This window comes from Perca fluviatilis, chromosome 4, assembly GCF_010015445.1.
Source record: "Perca fluviatilis chromosome 4, GENO_Pfluv_1.0, whole genome shotgun sequence".
Classification (NCBI taxonomy): Eukaryota; Metazoa; Chordata; class Actinopteri; order Perciformes; family Percidae; genus Perca; species Perca fluviatilis.
The window spans coordinates 7,196,886-7,222,856 of NC_053115.1; the positions used below are offsets into that span (position 1 = coordinate 7,196,886).

The 25,971-nt window shown below is 40.1% G+C and overlaps 2 protein-coding genes across 2 annotated transcripts; both read right to left on the reverse strand.

Moving 5' to 3' along the window:
* Positions 1-261: 261 nt before the first annotated feature.
* Positions 262-8,420, reverse strand: gnl3l (guanine nucleotide binding protein-like 3 (nucleolar)-like). Its single transcript, XM_039797958.1, has 15 exons — positions 8,310-8,420; positions 8,172-8,215; positions 7,080-7,190; positions 6,865-6,981; positions 6,678-6,761; positions 6,286-6,421; positions 6,050-6,153; positions 5,782-5,926; positions 5,602-5,689; positions 5,338-5,515; positions 5,104-5,246; positions 4,877-5,013; positions 4,020-4,186; positions 3,741-3,915; positions 262-352 (listed from the first exon to the last, which is right to left on the reverse strand). The coding sequence occupies exons 1-15, from the start codon at positions 8,320-8,322 to the stop codon at positions 285-287; spliced, it is 1,710 nt and encodes a 569-aa protein (XP_039653892.1). The 5' UTR covers positions 8,323-8,420; the 3' UTR covers positions 262-284.
* A 4,782-nt stretch (positions 8,421-13,202) lies between these two features.
* On the reverse strand, positions 13,203-15,015 carry LOC120557297 (red-sensitive opsin-like). The gene is made up of 6 exons (XM_039797488.1): positions 14,841-15,015; positions 14,366-14,662; positions 14,076-14,244; positions 13,821-13,992; positions 13,489-13,728; positions 13,203-13,394 (listed from the first exon to the last, which is right to left on the reverse strand). The coding sequence occupies exons 1-6, from the start codon at positions 14,941-14,943 to the stop codon at positions 13,296-13,298; spliced, it is 1,080 nt and encodes a 359-aa protein (XP_039653422.1). The 5' UTR covers positions 14,944-15,015; the 3' UTR covers positions 13,203-13,295.
* Positions 15,016-25,971: the final 10,956 nt, after the last annotated feature.

Below are 25,971 nucleotides of genomic sequence, written 5' to 3' on the forward strand. Positions count from 1 at the left end.
TACAAATAGCTCCTAGATATGGAAGTGTAAAGGCCCTGCTGTACACACTATAAAAATAAATATGCAATCTGTACTAAATGCGAAACTTTTTCAGTGGTTGTTTTGAACAGTGGCTGAACAGGAATATATTTTACATAGTAAAAAACTACTATGACAATTTCTTTTCATGATGAAATCGAGGGTTCCTGAAGCTAAATCTTTGCATGTAGATTGTATTACAATACTAGCTATATAACTTATATCCCAAAAAGACAAACCACAAATTATGTATTATTTTATTTTAATCAGCTATCTGAAAATGAGAAGTCCATTGCAGCTGTCAAGGTGTCTGATAGTTTGGTGGCAATTTTGTCTGCAGAGAAAAAAAGAAGAGAAAACCGTATCAATGTAATTTTGCATGATTAAATATAATCAGTGTCAGGTATACAGCAAACGCATTATTCCTTGCAGAAGCGCGCGCGCGCGCGTGTGTGTGTGTGTGTGTGTGTGTGTGTGTGTGTGTGTGTGTGTGTGTGTGTGTGTGTGTGTGTGTGTGTGTGTGTGTGTGTGTGTGTGTGTGTGTGTGAGTGAGTGAGAGAGAGAGAGAGATTGCATGCTGATGCACTCATTTTGACAATCAGCTACTGTACATGGGGTGGAAAAAAACCCAACAGAACCTTTTACACAGGAGTGGATGTTTCTGTCACATCTCAGGCCTGTTAGCCACATTATCACTGGGTTATAATATCCCCACTAGCAACTGATGAAGCAATTTGTTTTTAGTCTTGGGTGGTCTTAAAACCCTTTTTTTGTTTGTTACTTTTGAAAACTGAATAAATGGAGGTCAGTGTAACACTTACCAGTTAAATTTTCTAAGCACAAACGGACATTTGGAAAAACAGAAAAATGGGTTCAAATTTCCAATTTTTCATTTTTTTCCACCAGGCATGTTTACAATAAAACTAACGATAGTTACGTCTTGTAACTCCAGATTCTAGGAGTATAGGCATAGTCCTCTAAGAGCTGTTGCTATTGGGTTTATCCCTCACGTGTGCGCAGTCATGACGATTTCTTTCGCGCCCTTGTGCCCTGCACGGGCCTCTTTTTTACATCCGCAGTAACTGTATATTACAGCTGCCAGACCAGAGATCTGCTCCCAACATCAGCATTTTTCTTCAGCCAATGTTAGTGAAACAGGTGGCCTGGCTCTTAAACATGGGGTATACTCGCCGCAGCCGACCTGACGAGCGCCAGTGTGACGTCATGGGAGCGCTGTAACTGTTTATACTCGCGCGTGGTGGTTGCGACACTAGTTGCAGTCTTCTCCTGAACAGATGTGGTGCTAATGAGGAAAGGCTACCGACTTTGCTATCTCTACGGACTAGAAGAAGAAAAAAGGTAAACAATGGCAGAACTGGCAGCAGCATTGACGTCAATACTTAAATTTGATTCGATGACCTACTTTGTTGGATCAAGCCTTTCATTCGTTTAACCCAGTAAGTTTACAAGAGAGATTTGCAGTCACTCAGAGTCCTGGCCTCCGGTTACCCTCGAGCTCGTTCATGCTTCCCGTTTCCGCTTTGTTGCGCACCTCTGAAAAAAATAGAGTGGTGCACGCCCTCTAGTCACGCACTCAAAATCCTGGCGCACCAGCGAAATGTCATTTTGGTGTCACATTGGCGCGCGCGAGCTCGGCTACGACGACTGTAAAATGGCCTTTAGAGGGCTATGCCTATACTCATAGAAGCTGGAGTTACAATACGTAACTATCGTTCTATTTTGTATAAGCTTTGCCCTCTAAGAGCTGTTGCTATTGGGTTAAAGGCAAGGCTGATGTAGTCAATGCCACCTGTGACACCAAAATCCACAAGCAGATAGCATAGACTAGCTCCTCTTCCTTCTCACAATGTACAGGTTTTTTTATGTAACAAAATTATATTGTTTGCTTAAAACCTGATAGGCTATCTCCATGACTGGCCTGCTTAATGTTGTGAGGCCCTGCCGCATGGATTCTGAAGGTGCTCCATGATTAAGATTAAAATCATCACTAATTAATGCAAAGCACATTCCTCCCAGGCACACTGGTGCAGGAGGATGGAGACGATGGCATACCAGATCTAATAGCGCATCACATGCCGTTTAGTGCAGATAAGACCAAGTGAATCATGGAGACACATCATGCAATGAAAGCGGATGAAAAAAGGCACGGAGATGCCCAAGATGCCATTGCGCAGATGTCAGCCACTGTCATACCTCTGAGGAGGGCCACGGGTGCTGATAATGCTCTCGTGGAGTGTGCATGGATGCCACTCCCTTTACACTAAAAGAAAAATATAGCCGTTTTGAAAGAGCTTCAACAACGCTTCACTAAGGGATGTGCAAAAACCCCATCTCTCTCCACAGTCCTTGTGGCACGACAAAAAATGGCGCAACATACGCTTTAAAAACATAGCCAAATCATTATCCAGCAGTGTCTGAGGTAGAGCTGGACAATATATCGATATTACATAGATATCGTGATATGAGACTAGATATCGTCTTAGATTTTGGATATCGTAATATGGCATAAGTGTTGTCTTTTCCTGGTTTTAAAGGCTGCGTTACAGTGAAGTGATGTCATTTTCTGAACTTACCAGACCATTCTAACGGTTCTATTATTTGCCTTTACCCACTTATTCATTATATCCACATTACTGATGATTATTTATCAAATATCTCATTGTGTAAATATTTTTGTGAAAGCACCAATAGTCAACACTACAATATTGTTGCCTTATCGAGGTACTTGGTCAAAAATATTGTGATATTTGATTTTCTCCATATTGCCCAACCCTAGTCTGAGGGTAGGGTAACACGAGAGGCAGAGGACACAAGGTGGTGTCCAAGCCTTTCTCCACACACCAGAGCTGAAAAGCGGACTGCCGTCAAGCGTGACACGGTGTATGAATAAGGCGGCTAGTCATTCCGGCTCACACAGTGGGCTCTGCTGTTACAGATCAACATACCCGATATAACCACAGGGTGGAGCTGTTGCCTAAGTAGCGCAAGGAGACACCCTAACCTCTCCAAGCGCTCCCATTCAGTGGCGCCTTCATAGAGAACCACAGTGCTCACTGTGCATTCTCTTGTGAGGCGAACAGATCCACTTTCGCCCTCCCAACCTGTTCCACAGCATCTGAACGAGAGTGGGATTTAAGTTCCGCTTGTTGTGAGAGGGACCCCTGCGACATCAGGTTGACCTCATGTGCAACGTGTGTGTGTGTTTACTCATGTCCTAGGAGCCACTACGTGACTTGCGGGCATCAACACCAGCAGACGCATCACTGACACCACCCTGGGAGGCGCAATGTGCGACAGCGGCGAGTTTAATGCATCCAGCCGGGTTTTCAGAGTAGCGAACAGGACCGATGCACGCCTCGCAGCTCGGGTGGAGATCTTTCGGCAGGATGTAGCCGGTCTGTCAATTGGTAAACCGAAATAGGGAGCAGATCTCTGGTCTCGCAGCTGTAATATACAGTAACTGCGAACGTAAGAGAGGCCCGTGCAGGGCACAAGGGTGCAAAATAAATTTTCACGACTGTGCATGCTGGGATAAACCCAATAGCAACAGCTCTTAGAGGGCGAAGCCTATACGAAATAGAACATGAAGTTATTTTTTTTTTCTCAGATGAGGGTAAAATGTATTTTAAGAAATCATCAACACATCATCCCACACAAAAAATTATATATAGTATTAGAGTGAGACCAATATTTATACAAACCAGCTCTTTTCTGTTGCTTTTTCCTCCTCTTGCCGGCAGCCAGGAGTGCCTGACCCTGCTGTAGAGGATCTACATCCAAGATATCCTTTAAATCTGGAGCCCTGGATGCAGCATCATTTGAAGGCAAGACCGTCTTTGACCTCTGAGATTTAATCTCCACTGTCATTGGTCCAAACTATTTGAGCAGGAAGCAAAGTTTAAGGAGATCCATTTGACACATTCGCAAAGTGCACAACATACTGTAATTAACGTAGTTGTCAGGACTGAACGGTTTCACACCTCTGGGTCCTGGCCATCCTCCATAGATTCAGTTTCGTCTTTAAATTCTGGCTCTTCCAAGGACCCCCCCACCACTTCCAGGTCAGAAGGTGTTTCACCCTGGCCACCTTGTGTCATTCCAGTGGTTTCCATGCAAAATCCCATTTGGATGTCAGGACAAGATGACTCTGAAAGAAAAGAAAATCCAGCTTTAGAGCAACTACTGATTCTGTAAGTATTTTAACAATGGAAACCATATAATCTGACAAAACCAATGTAATCTCAGTCTACTCTTTTAGTCTAATCTTAACCATGTTTTGTATCATTATGGAAGTATATTTTAGATGTCCTTCTGTGACTTAAAGGTCCCATGACATGGTGCTCTTTGGATGCTTTTATATAGGCCTTAGTGGTCCCCTAATACTGTATCTGAAGTCTTTACAAGTCTTTTTTCTGAAGAATTACAGCCACTAGAGCCAGTCCCACAATGGGCTTTCCTTAGTATGTGCCATTTCTGTGTCTGTAGCTATTGAGGAGGAGAGAGGGAGGGGGCAAGGTGGAGAGTGGGGATGTGGCCTTGACCAACTGCTGCTTTGCTCGTTTTAAAGCCATGATGTCTCTCTCTCATGGGTGGGCCACATTCTCTGGGCGGGCAAAGCAGAGAAAGGGGAGGTAACCTTGCTCCTTATGACCTCATAAGGAGCAAGATTCCAGATCGGCCCATGGCATGAAATTTTCATGCCATGGGACCTTTAATTATCACAAGGTAAATAAATGTTGCCTTTGGAACTACTTTTTACCAAAGAAAGTAGCTGAATGAAAACAATGAGGTCTGTGGATTATCCTGTGTAACTGATTCCACTAGAAGTAACCTTTACCTGCAAGAACCTCCTGATTTCCTTTTTCCAGCTCATCCCAGTCAAAAGCTTTACCCATCTCTGTAACAATCTCAGCGCTGACATGTGTGGGAAGAGTGTGCGTCTCTGGAGGGTGCGTAAAGTAGCTGATCCTTCCCCTAAATAACATAACATGCTGAAATGAATACAGTGGTTGATTGTCATTTGTCAAACTTCCAAAATCTATTTCCAATTCCATTTTTACCCACCCTGTCCAGTCCATTAACACGCTCTTTGCGGCTTTGTCAGTGTCAGGCAGTCCTCCCTTTCTTAGTTTGCCTTGACGTCGAGCAAGCATTGCCAAGAACTCCAGAGCTGTGTGAAAGTCTGAAACTCCGTAGTGCTCCATGATCTGTACATCCAACAGAATGACTGTTATGGCAGTGTGCAAAAGACACAATCAAGCAACATTAAAAAAAGATTGTAACGACGACATGGCATACCTGTGCCTTGTTGCAGCGTCGAAGGATGGCTTCAACAGGGGAAAGAGGATCTACAAGCTGTTCAATTTTCACACAGTTACGAAGAATCATTGCTGCATCAGTCGTTGAAGTTGCCATGACAATGCCGGGGCAATCAAGAAGCTTAATGTGTTTGTCCAAATGCACCTCTTGAAGGCACCTAAAATCCATCAAAGTCATCAGCAAGACTAGTAGGTAAGAAACAGGATCTCACAGTGTGGGATCAACAGCTAGTTGTAAACTTACTTGGTGACACCAGGAGTGGCTCCGATATTACATGCTCGTGCCCGTTTCAAACTGTTGATCAAACTACTCTTTCCCACGTTAGGAAAACCTACAAAACAGGAGTGGCAAAATGATTTCACTTTTGACAATCTCACCTTATACAGAGAAAGAACCTGGTGTATTGCTGGATGTGGTGCTTACCTACAACACCTACGGTGATGGCCGTTTTTATGTCTAGGTTGCGGCAGTAGTTGCCAAGTAGCTTCATCAAGCAATCTGCACCAATGCAAGCACTGGTACTAAGAAGCTCTGTGGTGGCTTGTGTAACTGGTACTTTACTGCGTTTCTGTCAATGGCACGAGACAGAGGGAAATATTGTTAATGTGAAATTATGTTATACCATAACTTTAATTATTTGAATCTCAATTGGCATTTTAGATTATCCAAATATGAATATTTAACTGCATACCAAGTTCTTGGTCTGTTGCTGAGTTGATGCTTTGAAAGCTACTGTAGGAAACTCATTACGAAGATATTTAATCCACTTTTCCACAATTTCCTTTGACACCAAATCTACAATCAAAGTAAAAAATCAACATTGAATATTTGATACAATAAATAAAACACTAACTTATGCAAATAAATTATGCAAATAAAGACAAACCCTAAAAGGATATACTTTCTAAATTTGTTTAACCAACTTACCAATTTTATTAAGTACTAAAACTATCTTCTTGTTCATTCCACTTTGAATGACTGCCTGCTCCACCTGTGGACATCTGCAGCCAAGAGGGTCACGTGCATCCAAAACCTCCAAAATCACATCTGAGGCCTCCACTACCTTTGAAAAAACATTTATTTATTTTTTAAACACAGTGCTCATGTTCAAAAATCAATTTCACCATCTATCACAGCTTAAGGAACACCGTTACCTATAAGTCAGGAAATCTAAACCAGCCTAAGTATGTGTATGTATACGAGTGTATGGCAGTGTAGAGTTAAATAAGTTGCAGAGTGAGAATTCTATGCAAACGCCTAAAATTGTAATATTTATAAGATATGAGCCAGTTTGTGGCATTAATGGAGCAATTGCGTACCTTTTTAAATTCTCTATAATATGCCTTTCTTGAATTCTCATTTTCAAAATTTACATTCCTCTCCAAACTCTGCATGTCTGTCTCCTGTGAACACAAAGAAGAAAACAGAAATCACTACTGTGGCAATTTGCACAGTAGGCAGTTATTATAATTGCAGTCCATTTCCACTAAATAGGCTGACATTTACCTTCTGCTCAAACTCTCTTTGTCGCTGTAGGATGTCATTCTGAAAGCTTTGCAAATTCCTTCTCTTCATCAGGTCTCGTTCTCTAGAGATTTTCTGCCTGTCCTGGAGGTCCTGAAGCTAATTAGAAAATGTACAAATTGAGAGATTGGTTTACCTCAAGAAAATAGCAAATGTAACCTCAAATATAAGTACAGGCAGAACTTTCAAATTTTCACCCTTTGCTTCCGGATTTCATCTGGGTTTCTGCTGACTTTGACATGCTGCACAGGTGACTGCTCTGGATTCTTTGTCCGCCCTAAAGCATCATCCTTTTGTCCATCTTTAGTCTGCAGGCAGGTAAACACACAAAATGTATTGTAAAATATGATATACTTTATTTTAGTTCATTATAAAAAAAGGCTTCACAATAAAACCTAGGATGCTAAACATTCCATTAATTGCCACATCTGTGAGGCTTTGTAAATTAAATAAGAAGCTTACATGTTTCACTGAGCAAACAATACAAATTATAATTAACAAGTCTGAAAATCTGACTTATGAATAAAGACATGTACTGTGGAAAAAGTAGTGCAACAGATAAAGAGTTTCTTTGCTAGTCTATTAGTTTGTGTGTGTGTGTGTGTGTGTGTGTGTGTGTGTTTATTGTCAAACAGAGAAAAATATAATTTAAAAAAGTTTTCCTTTGGGGACACAATTTGAAGTGAGAAAAAAAACTAATAAATTGTAATATATCGAAGAATATCACAATACGTTTAAAAACAATATTATTGTATGGTGATACAAGAAAGGCTGGGCAATATATCCATATTATATCGACATCAATATAGGAGGCTCGATATCTTACACTTTATGACACAAGTGTTGTCTTTTCCTGGTTTTAAAGGCTGCATTACAGCAAAGTGATGTCATTTTCTGAACTTTCCAGACTGTTCTAGCTGCTCTATTATTTGCCTTTACCCACTTAGTCATTGTATCCACATTATTGGTGATTATTTATCAAAACTCTCATTGAGTAAATATTTTGTGAAAAAAACAATAGTCAACCCTACGGCTGAATGCTAAATTTACACCAAAGTATAGTATCTCACCAAGCCTTGCAGGAGGTACTTGGCAGTCTGCGAAATGTCAGTGTCACTGATAGATTAGCACCCATTAAAATACACCGTAACACGGAGCTGGGGTGTCCTGGCATCAGACTATGCTATTTTCTTGAAGGTAAAGGCTCAACTAAGTTACACAGCAGGTTCTGACCTAGCTCCAGCACTAGAAGTTAGCCACAGCATTAGCCGCTTAACGTGAGTGCTTACCTTAAATTTCCCGAGGAAGCCGAGACGTTTAGCTCGTTTTTGTTCTGTAAAATATTAAGAAACGACAGAATCCATTTAAAACCATCAACAGTTATTTTAAGACTGAATACCTTTAGTAAATGCCGATAAAATACGTACTAGCTTTGGACATGGCCCTTCTCTGAATTCACGTGTGTGGCAAAAGGGTGGACATGCGCACACGTCACCCACAACATCCGGATAAATGTCAAAATAAAAGTCCAACGGTCTGGACATTTCCAAGGTTAGGTGACTGATTTTCTTTGATCTGATTATTCCTGTGGTTTCATTGACAGCACTGTCTCCGTGCACATACATGTTCAAAAAGAGGTAATCACAAAACGCTTGAAAACACCAGTGAAACAGTTTTTTCTCTTTCACACCCTCCTTATCATGGGTCTCAGTCTTTTTACAGTCTATGGTCTCAGTCAATGAGCTTGTAGATCATTCAAAACTTACAAATGTTATTGATTAATGCCATTCTCCATGGAGAAATGTAACGCTGGTAAGAATAAGACAAAAAAGAAAGAGTCGAAAAGCTGAATAATAAAAAATAAAAAATAAAACTCTCCAGGTTCATTATGGCAACTATAAAGAGAGACTTTGCATTTATAATTTGGAACTAAAACATATGCAAAGCAGTCGTTTCTCTCTGATATTATCGCCAAAAAACAATAATAATGCACATGCTTTGTTTGCTACTGTCAAAAGGTTAACAAACCCTCCTGCATCAGTAGCATCTAAACATTTATCCACCAGGGCGTGCAATAATTTTGCCTCCTCTTTCACTCACAAAATTCAATTCACTCCATATCAGTATAGGATATGTGTTGTTGTCACAGTGTCCATTTAAAACCAATTAAAATACAACATCTGAAATCCTCCTCCTGCTGCCTTCAATGATGCCAACAGGCTTGTTCAAAAATGTTTCAACTTGTTTGGCTTCAGATCTTCTACAGATTGTAAACACGTCTTTCCTCAGGTATCTTCCCACAGGCCCTAATAACTGCAGTCATTTAGCCACTATAGACAATTATAGGCCCAAACCTTCCAATTTAAGGAAAATGATTGAAAAGAAACTGGGAAAACTGGGTTGGTATTTCTGGCACAGTAGTAAACTTGTATGAATCCTTAAAGAACAGGGACTACTGTGTGTCTAGGTAATGTGTAGGTAATTACACATCTGTGTGAACAGAGAGATATATGTACCACCTTATGTCAGAAATAATGATTGATGACCCAACAGGTGCTGGTTAGGGTGAGTTCAATCTTTGACCCATAGACAGCTGCTAGTTACGTAAGGGTGATGTGTGTTTGATCTTTGACCTCTGGTTATAACCCCCAACTTTTTTTAAAATAAAATAAAAATAAAATTATGGCACATGTGTATGAAAAGACCAATGAGTGGAGGAGGGTGGGGAATTCAATATTTTAAGAGTCCGTGCGTGAATGACAACAGTAGGGTAAAAAAACTCACCACTTCAAAACCCAGCCTCCACCACAACATGGTGTCTGATACGAGCAAAGAAGACATCGTAAATTTACGGCTAAAGAGACTCAACATCTCATTGTGGGAATGCTGTAAAGCAGAACTATTATGTTAAATCACACACTATGATATTGAATGTGGTGCTGGGTGAGCGAAGATGATAAAAGAAAGAGAGAGATGTAAGAAATGCTGTCGGTACTCTTTTAAACATTTCAGCAAGGACTGATTATAATAATTATGGTACCCCCTTGGGTATCATTCAATGACACCATCAATTAGCCACCTCCAACATGACCTTTTCTTTTCAAGTTGGCTCCCTCACAGGCAAAGCAAAATAGGTATTGATAATTTAAAGTGTATTTCAAAAGGTATTTGGAGGCAAAACACTGCCCACATCTCAGATGCTAGCGATGCTAATGCTAAATATAAGCCGATAGTTGTCAGTCTCCCCTCTTGTTGCACATGTGCATGACATAGGCCTACGTCACGACCAAATGTTAGCGATTGGTTATGGCAGATCCAGAGTGGCTCTGGGCAGATCTAAGTACCGAGTACCCACCTTCAAGGAAGTTAACACTTGTCAATGGAGAGAGGCCAGACTCTCTGAACAAATGAAATGGACCAGAGTCTGGTATGACCAGGCTAGGTGTTGTGCATATTGATGTCTGTCTCCCTAGTTTTCCATAAAAAGCCATCAGCTATTTGTAGGCAGTATTGACAATGGTGTCATCTCTGAAAAAGTACATATACGTAAAAGATAGTGTACATATACAAGTAGAAGTGACTTTTTTTTCCCACATCAGTAAACATCTGAGGATCTATGCCAGCCAGCACTTCACTGGAGCCCCCCAAAGATGCCCCCCTAAACACTCAACCTTGAAAACCGTATGTGGAGAGGAAATAAGGCATTAGAAGAAATAAGAAACATAAAAGGAAAAGAGAGAATATGAGAGGGCAAAAAAGAGGAGAGGAGAGAAAAGAAGCAAAAGGAGTGAAGGAGAATGTGAAGATGTGATAACCATAGCGAGAGGAGGAAGGCAAATGGAAATAAAGGTTGGGTCAGCTGAGGAAGAGAGTGAAAGAAGAAAGAGGAGAAGCGGAAGAATGAAAGTGGAGGAATGAGATACTGGGAATGAAGAGAAGTAGAAAAGGGATGTATGGGGAGGACTAGTAGAAACATAGGAAGGAGTAAGAGACAAGGATAAAGGTCTTTTGTGTCAACTTGAACTTTAGATTCATCTGTCCACCGTAACCCTAATTGTCTTTCAAGCACATTTACACTGAGACCGAGTGAATTGGGACCCTTGAATAAAATGGTACACAGTAGTAAATATAGCAAATAGGAAATTATTTAATTTATTTGTGTATATGCTGTATAAGCAGAAAGATAATGTCAAATTACACACTCTATGATATTGTATGTGGTGCTGGGTGAGCAAATATGTGAAAGGTGAGCTAGGGAGATGTAAGAAATGCTGTCTTCATTATTTCTGAACATTTCAGCAAGGACATGATACTGGTTGCTTTTCCTGTACAGTTTAAACATAATCAGTGAAGGCGGCAATCTGAGACTTTTTTGTAGCCACCCAGAGGCTGAATAGGGGGATAGGCTAACTTGCCAGACGCGCTTAATGATCACGGATCCAAATAGATTTATTTGCATTTGAAAATAGCAAAAACAAAATCCAGTTGCATGATAATGATGATATATAAGACTTCCCCCTTTCACCCACTCTCTGTCACCAAACCAGAACTGGTGAACAGATAGTATTACTTTGCTTCCTCTGCCCCCACCAGGTGCCTTAATTACTGTAAATGACCTTTCAAAATAATGGATCTACGGGCTCTTATAATCAGTGTTTTCCTCAATGCAAAGCAACAAAGAACATAATGTACAGCCAGGGTTCCAATTTAACTTTTTTGTCCACCAGCCAAATGGCTAGTGAATGTTCAAATTTTAGCAGCCACTCAATAGATTACCATTGTTTTTTTTGGCTGGTGAGTGAAGCAAATCTACCAGCCACTTGCATATTTTACAAGTTTAATTAAGAAAATAAATCAATGCTATATTAAAGGTTTTATTTCATTTTTAAGAAGAAACAATAGGCCTACAACAGTTTTTCAAGTTTTTCCATCCCATCTTCTCAGCACTCAACATCTTCAGATCTCATGTCTGAATGAGAGGAGAAGGGGTCAGAAATGTCACAAATTGATTAAATATATAACATAAACAAAGTTCTTTTTTTTTTTTTTCTTTTTCTTTTTTTCTCTTTTTCTCTTTTGCGGTGTCAATGTGGATACACGTGACAGTATGTTCTCCTGAAACAAGATTTATTTTACTCATCAATATTTTACATACTAACCTTGGAACTGTGAGCCATGAATTGTGAATTATTATCATCATTACTTTTTGTGTATTTATTGTCATTTTATGTTTTTCACCCTTGTTGAGAATATTATGTAGTTGTTGTTAAAAAATGCTAATAAAGAAAAATAAATGTCACACCACATTTACAGTAAAAAAAAGAATAACGTTAGGGGGCAGAGGTCTTCCAAATGCAATTCCAAATTACCATAAATCAAGGACCCTGTGTGTGTGTGTGTGTGTGTGTGTGTGTGTGTGTGTGTGTGTGTGTGTGTGTGTGTGTGTGTGTGTGTGTGTGTGTGTGTGTGTGTGTGTGTTTTATTTTGACAACCATTCATCTGATCAGTTCACTTGGAGGGTGTATTGCTGCTGGGTAGAACTTTACAACCGTACATTGGTTGCAGGGCTGTATTGCTGTTCTCTAGTCAATAATGTTGACAGGTTTGCATTGTGTTGCTCTTGGTTATTGCACACTGCTTCCATCATTAATCACACCAGTGGGAACAATTTAATTCATTCAGCTTAAATTACATTTTAACTAAATTTATTTTGGTTTCTGTTGTGAAAATCATGCAGTTTGAGGCTAAGTCCACATCTGCACAGGTATTATTTTAAACTAAGCTTTTTCTATGCGTTTTGACCTTTCGTCCACAGGTAAACTGCATTTTAGGTCACTGAAAACTGATCTTTCAGAAAACTCCTTTAAGGGTGTAGATTTTCAGAAACTCCGTGGACTCTCAGAATTAATCCCTAATTCAATCAAATAACTTTTGCAACTGTACATGATACATTATACAATAATGTCTACTAGAGAATTTCTAAGATGCACAATCTGGAGCTGCTCCATAAACATATCTTTCAAAGTTTTTCAAGACATTAAAATGTTAGTATGGTCTCTTACTAAACAGCAACATTAGCACCAGGTATAAGGGAAATGTTCAAGGTTCTAACAGTAATGAACAACCTCTGCACTGGTAGTTATTAAAAGTCACCAAAAGGAAAACTTTCACTATGGTTGATATGTTTATGTTCATCTGAATAAAGACCAGTCATATAAAATGATTCATTTGCTGTATGTATGCTTTATTTTATTTTTTTTTTTTTTTGTCATTTGCAAGAAAGCTATATTTACTAAAAAGAAATAACTAAACAATACATATTTATATTCATATATTCATATTTACTGTACAAATCATAATTCTCTCTCAGTTCTCTGTTGTTGTTTTTTCCAAAAGGGAGGACATCAACAGCTTTATGCAGGAGCCACGGAGGAGACCTCTGTCTTTGATGAGGATACCTCAGAGCCATCATCCGCTTCTTTGCCAAAGAGTTGCATGATACATGAACGGAACTGATGAGGAAAAAATAAAACGGTATGTTACAAATTTAAACCAAACACATCCGATTCAAGTTGATCAATGAGGCAATGTTATTGTTGTACCCACCTGTCGGTTCATGAAGGCATATATAAGTGGGTTCCAGATGGTGGCGCTTTTTGCAAAGTATGCAGGCATGGCAGCAGCCAGAGGATGGAAGGCATATCCAGGGTTAGCCGCACCAAAGCAGACGTAAAAGGTGTAAGGTCCCCAGCAGAAACAATATGCGAAAATCATGACAACGACCATTCTGGATACTTCTCTCTCAGCTTTCTGGGTTGACTCTGATTCCTTCTGCTGCATAGCAACCTGTGATCCACAAATCAACAGAGTGAGAGATACTGCCAGGCTGTGATCTACTGTATATAAAACAGTATAAAACTGCTGGTAAGATAACTTACTGAATGGATAGCCATAAATACTGCAAGGTAGCAAACAATGATGATGGCCAGAGGAATGAAACAACATGTAATAATAAGAAAAAGCGTGTAGGACTGGATATTCAATTCAGGCAGTGCATTTCCATTTTGTACATCAGGTCCACAGGAAGTCTTCAGTCCATGAGGCCAGTACCTGATGCGAGAAAATGTTTAGTATACAGTTCCACTGATTAATTCCAAAATACATTTTTTTAAGATAAAAAAACAGCAGGCTACCTGCTCCATCCAAAGAGAGGGGGAGCCATGCAAGCCGCTGCCCAAACCCAGCAGAACACTATTCCAGCTATGGCCATTTTGGCATCAAACTTGACGCTTCCAAAAGGTTTGCACACAATTATCCATCTCTCAAAGGAGATGACAGTGAGGGACCAGAGACCAGCAATACCTGTGAAAGAATAAGGATACTAAGTACATTTTTAACTTTTAGCCTGATAATATATGCGACACCAAGAAAACTCTCTTTCCAAACACCTTCCAATCAAAGAGAAAGAACAGCGACCACTTACCGCATGTTGCAACAGTAAAGCCCTCAAACATGCACATTGGGTGTCCCAGAATGAAGTAACCAAAAAACTGGTTGCATATACTGATGTTGCTGGCAATAAGTGTCTCTACTATATCAGCAAATGCAAGATTTACTATGATCCAGTTCAGAGGGTGACGGAGTTTCTTGAACTTTGCTGTGGCCACCAAGACGAGACCGTTGGTGAAGGTTGATACGACAACCACCATGCACATCCACAGTGTTGTAAGGTTGTAAATCCATCGCGGAGCAATGTGGTAATTTGGACCCTCAAAGGGACCTGAAAGAAAAAAAGCAACCTCATATTTAGTCACACAATTTAGATATAATAATAACCAAATAAAATAATTGTAAGTTTATAAAATTCAGCCATAGTGACATAGTTGCTTTAAAAGTCAACAAAATATGATTTGCTCTGGTCAATGAATTATTAAAAAAGTAAAATGATAATAGCGTACCTCTGGTATTATTGCTGTTTGTGTAAACAAAGCCACCGCTCTGTGTTGCATCTTCGTTGTACCGCCTGGCAGCAAATACCTGTTTTCCCCACTCTTCTGCCATTGTGATCGTAGAAGGAGGACCTTAGCAGTTGACCTTTCTCTTCCAACCTCCTTGGGTGACTGTTGCCCCACATCTGACTTTGGCTTTTATACCTGTGCTTCACAGACCTCTGATAGGATAAGTGGATCAATTAGCAGAGGTGTCCTGCTTGGTCGTGTCTTAAGCAGTGATCAAATAATCTTGTTACAAATGGATTTCCTTCCAATCCATTAAAATGGGAATTAGACAGACAGACAGACAGACAGACAGACAGACAGACAGACAGACAGACAGACTTTTGAACCATCATTTGCCTTCATTGATATCTGATATAGCCAATATGTCTACTTCTTACTATTTCTAACTATAGTAGTGTAATATTAAAGTAACACTGACTATGTGTATCAAATGATGACTTAAGCTTCAAAGAAAACTTTTCTTGTACTTTGGATGGAGAGGAATAATTCCACATTGGGACACTTAATATCATGAAATGCATCCATTGCATAATATTAAATTAATTTGGGAAGTTACGTAAGACAAACACCACAGAACTCTGCAATTCAACTTATTTTTTGAACTGTATCTACATAACAGATCTTGAGCTCAAACTTGACTTTTTGACTTTTGACCTCTATTTTGAAGTCACTGTACTCTGACTTTGTACTGTCTGCAGTAAGTGAGAATAAAAAAAAATCATTATAGTAACACCTGTATAAAATCTAGTGATGATGTATGTTTTTGATGTTTTAAAATTACTTATAGCCATTTACTTATTGCTATCCTGTTCCCTAACTCAATTTGAGTGTTCCAAAACAAAGTAAAAGAGCAATAACTGGTGATATGTTGTATGCCTGAGTTTCTCCTGGGCTTTTCAATGTTACTGTTAAGACAACCCATTATTTTCTCAAGAAACAACAAAATTGACTCAAGATACTTATCCACATGATAAAGGATGTCTTGAATGTCCCAAAAATATCACTAACTCATTTTAGACCAAAAATGAATTTACAGCCTTTTGCCTTTACAGGGCAGTAGAGCTGGGGACCCTTGGCACATGAGGTCTGCCAAGTCTTAAAGCGGCTTAGTTAGACAAGTGGTAATCCATGTAAAACTGCAATTACATTTAGTAAGACAGTAAAACAACTCTAATGCCTCCAGAAAAAAAGAAATGACATCAGGACATAGCATTTTAAGACTCTCCTTTGATCCTACAACTCACGTCATAATCATCATGTTAAGGGAAAAAGAGGATAGGGTATCACAATATGATTTCTGCGGAACGATTTTTGAAGAACACTTTCGAAAGGATTGCGCCAAACAGCATGATAGGCATGCACAGATTATTTCGTTTTTATCCTAGAGGCAGGATACAGGGGCAGGATCAGCCAACAGCAAGGCCATTATAAAATGTTATGCTTTATACTAGTTAGCTAGCTTTGTTTTAGCCAACAACTAATTCATATATTAATGTAAAAACCACGTCTTGCAATGTATTTCATAAAAAAAAGTCATATTACATACCTGTCTATGGAGGAAGAGGGCATGCTTTGTGCAGCTAATTAGTCACTTCCGATACACAATGAATGAGTGCAAACTTTTCCACCAGGGACCACAGACCCACTTTTTGTCTCATTTTCTGTGACCAGTGCAGAATGAAAGCACAATGGGCTGGTGAGTTAGCTAGCTTGCTAACTCTGCTATGCCCCACGCCACACGAGTCGCAGAAAACGAGCCGAACAAAGTTATTGTTACTCATCTGACGATAGCTTTACTACGCTGTGACAAGGGTTAGGGTCAGTGTGTGCAAGCACGCCCGCCGATAGGGGGGGACAAACGGGTCTGTTGTCCCGGGCCCACAGTAGGGGGGGGGCAGAACTGGGGGCCCAGAACTGGGCCCTCATTAAATAATGGAATAATTGAAAAACATTTTTTTAAATAGGCCTATTTGTGGAAAAAAATATGTAATATTTGAGTTACATAAAAGCTTTTTATTTGTTTTCTTCCTAATTGTCCTTGAAATAGTGGTCAAGAACCCCCCCACCCCAACACAAAAATGGTTTGGCCACTTATCAAAAGTTGATGTTGTTTTCAGTAGATTTGAAGTTCAGTATGCTCAAAATGTCCGGTCAGCACAAGTCCGGTGCTCAGAAAAGGAAGGAAAAGAGAAGAAGAAAATAGAGGCCTTAGAGATTTTCTAAACAAATATTTTTAAAAAAGGTGGTGACGGTGAAGCTGGAACTGTCAACGTAGAGCAAGGTAAGAAACAGCGCAGCCAACGTTTACGAGCCATGTAACGTAAGCTAACAGGCCAGCTCTCATGTTAACGTCCATTAGCTTGTATAAAAGCCTGACACAACACGTTCTCTTTTACAGAAAGAGTTGAGTTTGGTAGCTCCGTCAGAGAGGATGAGACAGAGAGGAGAGAGATCCAGCTGCTGTCAGGTGACAGAGAGAGTGATGCGGGAGGGGCCCGCTGCCCCGCAACGGAGGGACAGAGTCAGGCTACCGGTGAGAGAGAGAGAGAGAGAGATGCGGGAGGGGCCCGCTGCCCTGTCGGAGAGTCTGAGCAGGATGGATCAGAGACTGATCACATTAATTTCAGTGAGAGATGTGAGGAGAGGAGAGGAAGATCAGAGGAGAGGAAGAGCATAGGAGAGGAAGAGCATAGGAGAGGAGCAGGAGAGGAAGAGGAGAGGACCAGGAGAGGAAGAGCAGAGGAGAGGTACAGGAGATGAACAGGAGAGGAGAGGAACAGGAGAGGAAGAGCAGGGGAGAGGAAGAGCAAGGAAAAAGGAGAGATCTGGGCGCGGGGGGCCCATCTAAGCTTATCTCGTCCCGGGCCCAAGCAAGACTGTCAGCTGGCCTGTGTGCAAGTTATTAAATTTGACTCATTTTGCGGCTGGCTCTCTGATTCTCGTAACGTTACTACTCGTTCGGCTGTTACTGCAAAACCTCAGTTTATAAACGTACTAACTTCTGTATTTATAAAGAAGTTAGTCCGGTCCCGTGTGATGGCAACGGTACACATAAAAATGGCCGCTGCTCTGACCACGTTGATTTTAATTGAAACATCCTTTCTGTCCATTTTATTTCTATGGTAGAGGTTTCTTTTACTTGCTTCCAAAACAAATGCACGAACTAGCCAGATCAAGATCTTTATAACACAAGGAAAACACAGTGCTACTCTTTTTTTCCACAGGGGCCGCCAAAATCATCTCAAAATGAAAGTTCCTGCTTCATTTGTGGATCTTTTATTTACTGTATTTTTATTCACTTTATCATTCATTATTAAGGTTGTTTTAAAACAGATATGCCCATCATTGCCTGGTCAAGAGCCTCTGTACCAAGCAACCATAGCTATTGATAAAATTGACAATATATCAATGTGTCTTGCAGAAGGCATTGTAGGGTAGCAGCTGTTGATCAGTTTCTGCCCTCAAAGTGTTGAACCTCTAATCAGATCCAGGTTGAACTAGTTGAAGATTTCTCATGTCCCAGTTGACTAAATCAGATTATACAGACAACTCAGGTTCTTTCACAAAACAGATTAACATAGAGTAATTAATTACGGTATTTCACACGTAGTACTTTAATCTCTCCAGCAATAGTACATCCCAGAGCATAGGTTAACTAACCCTGTATTGGTTTATTTTAATCTGTTAATTTAGTTTTTCTTAATTCTCCTTCTTGCTTAAATACCTGGCTCGCAGATTTGTTAATTGAGAACTCTGTGTGGGACAAGGACTGCACATCATCAGAACAGAAGAGGATGGATCCTGAAACTAAAGAAATCTGTAAACTTTTCTTCTTTTTTCCTTTATATCCAAATATATCTTAAATAATATTAGTACATAACTGAATTTCTATTATTGTTTATGAAGTAATACTAATAACTAATGTCTTGGGGGAGAGTGTTTTGCTTTCTGTATCTTGATATATATTTCCATGGATGCTGTGATGTTTCGATGGGTAGGTCTGGAATTCCACTAGTTCGGAACTAGGCCTATTCGTGATTGGTGGTCTAAACAACGTGATTGTTTGATTTCTGAGGAGGAAGAAGAGGCTTGGTCCCTCTATGCTAAATAACAGACTTAACTGACTTAATTAATTCTTTAGCAGCTACACTGTAAAATATTACAGACCCATTTAGTTATGTCCACTTATTTCTTATTTTTAACTGAACGAGTTTATACAAGTTTTGGATTTTGAACTCAACTTTATGAGTTTTTGAAAGTTAAACTTGCATTTATTCATTGGGTTGACTATTTTTTTTTAAAATGTATGTGTTGATTGAACTTGGGTATGTAAGTTAAGTTATCAGTTGAAAAAAAAGCTTGTGTGTGTGTTGCAACATAAAAGAGCTGCCTTTCGAGTTTAAAATAACTTCCACGGCAAAGTTAAAGCATGGACACAATAAATTAATTATACAACGCCGATAAGTGATGTAGCCTATTCAAATTTCTACTAAAATATATCACGTGTTGTGGCAAACAAGAAAGCACTGGTGCCACCAGCAGAGGGAGTACCTGTCAACAACTTTTTTCAATAAATTTCACTCTTCTCAAATTGAAATGGAAAGTTCTTTTCAAAAGTCAAACGTTTAGCTCCGCCCACATTTAGCCCAAGCCCGATCTGCTTACTGCAGTCAGGACTGCAATTGGTTCATTGGCTGGCCAATTCCCATGATGCAAGGCGGTAAATAGAGCTGTGTTAAAATTTGCTGAAAAGTTTGCAGTTTGTTCGAAATACAAATGTAACTTTATGAATTCCGTTTATTAAACGTGTGTTTAGAATGTAGTGTTTTGTTGCCTGGTAATTATCATTGTTGTGCTGGTTTACATTTGTAACCATGAGTTAAGTGACTGTTATGTTTGATAAGAAGAGCTGGAGTATTATGGTGTTAGACATTGAGCATTAATAGGCTTCCTTCAGCTGTTGATCTGTAGTATGTCACTTCACTAGCCATTTTATGTCAAGTGATGCAAGATCTGCAGAGAGGCTGCTATTTTGCATGGGTCCCTGGGGTGGCCCCACCCAAGCACCCATGCTGTTTCCACTATAAATGTGGTTATATGTTTTAACTTGAAACTGTGAGTTGAAATAAAGCAGAAAAGTATGTCTGGTATACTAGGCAAGGAAGGTTTCTTGCATTATTAAAGAAAATAAATTATTTGTTTTAACTTAAGGTATGAAGTTAAACCAAGTAATACAAAGTTAAATCAACTAAAAGAACAACTTTAACAAAACTAGAACACTGTAGTTACATCAACATCATTAACTTTAATTTCTAAGTTGAAACAAAGGCTTCAAGTTGAGTGAACTTCGATTTTCAAGGCAGCAGGGGAACTTGCATTTCCAAGTTAAACTAACATGAAATTTATTACAGTGTAGGGTTGGGGTGAGGCAGTCAAATGCTAATCAGTATTGAAACTATCATTTGCGGCTCAGCTTCAGTGTCACTCAGTCTCACAGCAGTTTACATAAAATAGGTTACATTTTTAACCATTGCATTTCCCTGCAGCACAGATGACCCATGATGGCCTAAACCCAGAGGCATTGGTTTTAATGGTATTTCCAGCCTATTGGTTTGATTTTCATCTTTTCTCACAGTAGCGGAGTGGCAATCGGGAGAGTCAGGACTTTTCCCGGTGGTCCAGTAGTGTTTCGAGGCCGCGAGGGCCGGACTGATAATAGTTATGCATGGCAAGTTCTTAGCAACACCCGCTTGTCAAACTGTGCAGCCTCTGCTCAACCCGTACGGCGGGCCGCAGCAGCCACTTATTTCAATACCTACTTAAACACAGGCTAATCAGAAAGCACTAACGAAATGCTGATCACAACCATGTCTAGGATTTTTAGAAATATAGAGGCGATCAGTGAGCGGCCCCTCCCCAAATGGCCTAGCCCCGGTCGGCCTATGACGTAAAGCCATCAAACCTCTTTTTTTTCCTCGTCTTGTTTGGAAGTGTGGTAGCCTGAAGTTAACAGACAGTGTGTGAGTCTAATGATGGAAAGCCAAAAAAGAAAAGGGAAAGGTAGCCCTAAGAAGGTCAGACTCAAAAGGAAAAAAATATTATGGAGGAGGAGGCAGCGAAATGCTCCAAAATAACGGACATGTTCCGGGCAACAGTAAAGATACTACAGGTGCAATGAGATAACTTTGCTAAGCACCTACACTCACCTAAAGGATTATCAGGAAAACCTGTTAAATTGATCGTTAATGCAATTATCTAATCAACCAATCGGCAGCTGCTTTAATGCATTTAGGGGTGTGAACCTAATGTCACAGCTAAGCACAGATGGGAATTAGCACCAGCTACCAGCCAGCCAAAAGCTTGTGAAATTTGAAAGTAGTTTGTGGTAAATAGCAGGTAAAACACATTATTAAAACACAAATATTGCCTTATGATAACATAATAACTATTGAAACGAATTGGAAGTCAAAGAGTATAATGACTAATCAAATGCTGAAATTAATGTTCAAATTTTTTTTCTTAATGTGTTGGCCAACTTAAGCAACATCTCCCTTCTCACATGTAACAACGAAATGCTTTTGTCACGATTTTCTATTTGATTTTATTGGTTTGCACACATTCATAGAAAACAATGCATCACAAACATGCCCGGATTATCCATAAGGGCACTTGGGCCAGTGCCCAGGGCACCAACCATTCACAACCAGTGGGGGCACCACATGACACAAGCTTTAACAATGTTTTCTGTAAATTGTTATATTATTCAATTGAAATTGTTGAAAGACCATACATTACTCATTTATGAACACTAATTTAATAATAATAATAATAATAATAAATAAATCAATATTACATGACCACTATCACTTCCCTCCCCAATCTGTCAGAGTAGAGTTGGTCCACAAGTACCTGCAAATGTATCATCTGAGGGATGGGGGGGGGGTTAACAATAATCAAAAGTGGACAGTTTAACCCCCCAGTTTATCATAATGATGAATGTAATAAAAAATGATAAGTGGTTGGCTTTCTTGATTCAATGTAATTGGCAAGCAAATAAAACCATTTTTCACACAAAGCCCCCCACCTATGGGTGAGACTTGGTTACGCCCAACCCTTCTCGTATTTCACCACGGTGCGCTTCGTGAGTTAATTCAGTAAGCAGAGAAGTATAAAAGACCGGTCCGCTGACAGTTCTTTTCCTAGAACTCGTATTTCTTTCAGAAGACTTTGTGCAATAAATCCATATTCTTAGATCTAATAGGCCTATTGATAATCTTTTGTCTATATCTTATTCATTTTCGGTCATTCTATTCTCGTTAGCTGTGATGCTAAAGCAGTTTTATCTTTCCCATGATGCTTTTGAAAGTTTTTGCCCAATCAGAGGGGTTGCTTTCAGGGCCCGTGAAATAAAGTCGGAAAAATACAGATTTGACCGACCCACAATGCTGGAATATATAGTATTGATTTTGGCTTTTTGAATTGATAGACATTTTGAATAAGTTAGTAAATTACATTTGAGAAATCCCCTTGATTATGTCTGATGTTCTTGGCAGGGGGAAAGCAATAGTTGGTTTCTCTTGGCATAATGAAAATGCTTTTTTTTTTTTTTGCTTGACTGCTGGGCTGATGTACTGATGTGTATTGATTTTTACATTTTGAATTGAGACATTTGAATATAGTGCTCACTGCTCATATGCCTACATATTATTTTACGCGGCATGTCGCTGTCCGCGGTGCTGACTATAGACACGGGACAGACAGTCACTGTGTGAGTCCATTTTTTTTTTTAACTCACCTCTAGGCCTACTTGTAGAGGAAAGACATTATCCTATCCTTCATGACATATGAGGTATACAGACTTTCAAACTGGTGCCAAGACAACAACCTACTCCTAAATGTTAGACTAGGAGATGTTTATAGAGTTCAGGTGTGATCAGCAGAAAGTTTACAAACCACTCCAGATCAGCGACTCTCAGGTGGAAAGGGTAGAGAGTTTTAAATATCTTGGTGTTCAATTTCTGAAGATCTGACTTGGACCAATCATGTTGACTCACTGGTGAGAAAGGCACGCCAGTGTCTTTTTCACCTCAGACGCCTGAAGTTCTTTAGGCTACGTCAGCAATTATTTAAGAACTTTTACAGAGCCACCATTGAAAGTATATATATATAACAGCTTGGTATGGAAACAGCACTCAGCAAGACTGTAAAGCCCTAAAGTATGGGATTCCATTTGTGCCAAAATTGAGTCGAAATGCTTAGGCTGCTGTCTATGTCTATGTGTCAATGTCTATGCTTACTGTCAATGTCTGTCTGTCTTCCTATGTCGATTGCTCACATGACTCAACATTTGTCTGTGTCAACTCAACTTAGGCTACTCCTGTCGTCTGTTGCCCTCCTTGTCATTTGACTGTGTCGTCTTGCTGTGTTGATGCTGACTTGGTCATGACTGTGTCGTTGCACTCTGTTGATGCTATGTGTCGTTGCACTCTTTTGATGCTATGTGTCGTTGCACTCTGTCGATGCTGTGTGTTGTTATGCAATCCAAGTCCATGAAATGGGTTTAAGAGGTGCATGTAAGCCACTTGGTGGCGCCAAACCCTCACTCAGTGACAACCCCAGTAAGACTTGTGTGGAGCAGCAGTCAGAAGTTCAAAGGACTAAGCATGAATGATTTTCTTCTTAAGGGGCCAGATGTTCTCAATCCAATCAGAGCTGTCCTGTTGAGATTCAGAAGAGGTGTGTACGCAACTCTAGGAGACATGAAGAAAATAGAATAGAATACGTTTTATTGTCATTGAACGGCAGATGTTCAGCAAATTTGTTCTGCAACTCACCCTCAGTGGTACACAAATAGTACCCTTATAAATGTACAATTTAGTGTGGCTGGAGGAAGAGGAAATGCATCTCCACTGATTCCTCTGGAGGGACAAGGAAGATGAGGACATAGGTGAAATGCCATCCCAAGAGTCAATATTGGGGTAATGCACAACTAGTTATGTGAGAAACCACAAGACTGCATGTGTTTTCTCACCTGGAGGAAGAACGCAGAGTGCTTGAGGATAGTTATGTGGATGACCTCTTAACTTCCCACAACGACCTGAAACAACTGGACAAAGTCACAGCAGCAGTTGAGGAAATGTTGAGAGCTGGTGGCTTCTTTCTCAAACCATGGGTCCGGTCAGGCCAAAGTGGGCGGCAGGAGTGGAAATCAGGTGAAACAGCTAGAAAAGGTCAAATCCTGATCCTTCCCAACCAGATGAGAGATGAGGACAACAAAGCCCTCGGCATTGGGAACCTATCCTAAGTCTTTTTCAAGTTTGAGGCAGTCACTGATGATGATGATGATGATGATGATGATGATGATGATGATGATGATGAAACCCAGATAACTTGACAGTGACTCGGTCATATAGCTCTCCACAGGACTTCAGGTCCTTGTGTTACAGTGGCTTCCACTGACATCTTCGCTAAGGGACCCAGTCTCTCTTGTCCACAGCTGTTTCTGAGGAAGGTTTTAATCCTTTTCAGCTAGGAAAAAGACCTTTCTGCAGATGTAGCTACTTGTAACGGGTATCAGTTCAGTTCAGTTTATTTTATGAAAGGAGAATTAATAAAACACATGATTTCCCATGGGTTAAAAAAGCCAGAATTAGCCAAAAGGCAATTTTTCATCTGTAGTCCCCTGCCCTCAATGTTAAAAAAGGCTTTTTAAAATACAAAGAAACAAAAAGGAAGACAACACAAGCATAACAAAACTTAGCACAAAACATCACAGAAACAGAATACAACAAAAGAAAGCACAACGCAGAACTTAGCACAAGACTAGACACAACACAGAAGCAGAAAAATATACAACAAAGCAATAGTATAAGAGTATAAGGTGAAAGAAAAGATTAGAACAGACACAGCTGTTAAGAACAATAAAAGCAGTATTAAACTAGAAGGAAACAAAAAGTAAAATTCATATATGTTTTACAAACTAACCGAATAAATGTATTATACATAGTTTTAGTGCTGACATGTCTATGTATTGACCATCCAGTGTTTTAGCTGCATAGTAAAAGACATATGTGTTTGACTGTCTGATGTGGTTTGGGATTAAATTCCACTTAACCCTCTGATGGACCAGGCTGACCTTTCTGCAGCGGAAAGGATCCCCTTGTTACTCAAACAGTATCTGATCTTCTGTTGAGTGTCGGTGGACCTAGGTTGTGAGTGACTTTATATACCAAGCATACGTTTACATGTTTACAGCATAAGCCTCAGTAGCTTGCAAACCTCAGTTAAGGCAGTGGTCAGCTCATCTGTTACGAGCATATCCAGCAGCTCAGCTGGTGGCTTGTGAAAGAGGTCATCTGCATAGATGACCGGCAGTTCATTTCTCAGTCTCTGTTCATCAAACAGTGTGTAGGTCTCAACCATCTGAGTGATCTCATGGCTCTGGAATCCTGCAGGCTGGGAGTACGTCTTGAACAATGCATTATCCATGACATGAAAAAAACTCAGATTCTTCATGTCTTGGAAACGTTGTGTCTGTATGCTTCACAATGCCATCAAGTAGTTGGAAAAAGAGGCGTCGGTAGTAAACCGCGGAGCCCGTGTCCTCTTGGTCGCCATCCGTACTGACTCCTAGCTGGAAGTCCTCCCAGGCCCAATTTCAGACAAGTTGATCACGTCACATTTACGTCATCAAGCTCAGTTGGAGGCTGCGCAGCAACGCTCAGCCATCACCGGAAACGTGCTTCTAATTGACTTCACTGATCTCCGTCGAAGTCTACTGTCCATTTCTTTAACTGTCTATGATTTTACTGGCCACTAGACAGGAGTAAGCCCTGACTGCAGTACGCAGATCGAGGAGTGGCTCAATGTGGGTGGAGCTAAACGTTTGACTCCGCCCACTTGCCAAATAGCAATTGGCAGAGCCATTTCTCTATCACTCTGGCAATTGGTGTGAGGGGAAAACGCAGGACTTTCAAGCTGACCGAAGATCTTTTCCCGCGTTTGAAGTTTGCTTTTCCCGTTGTTGTTTTTCTTAACCCAACCGTCCGTTGTTGGCGTCCCCCAGAGACAT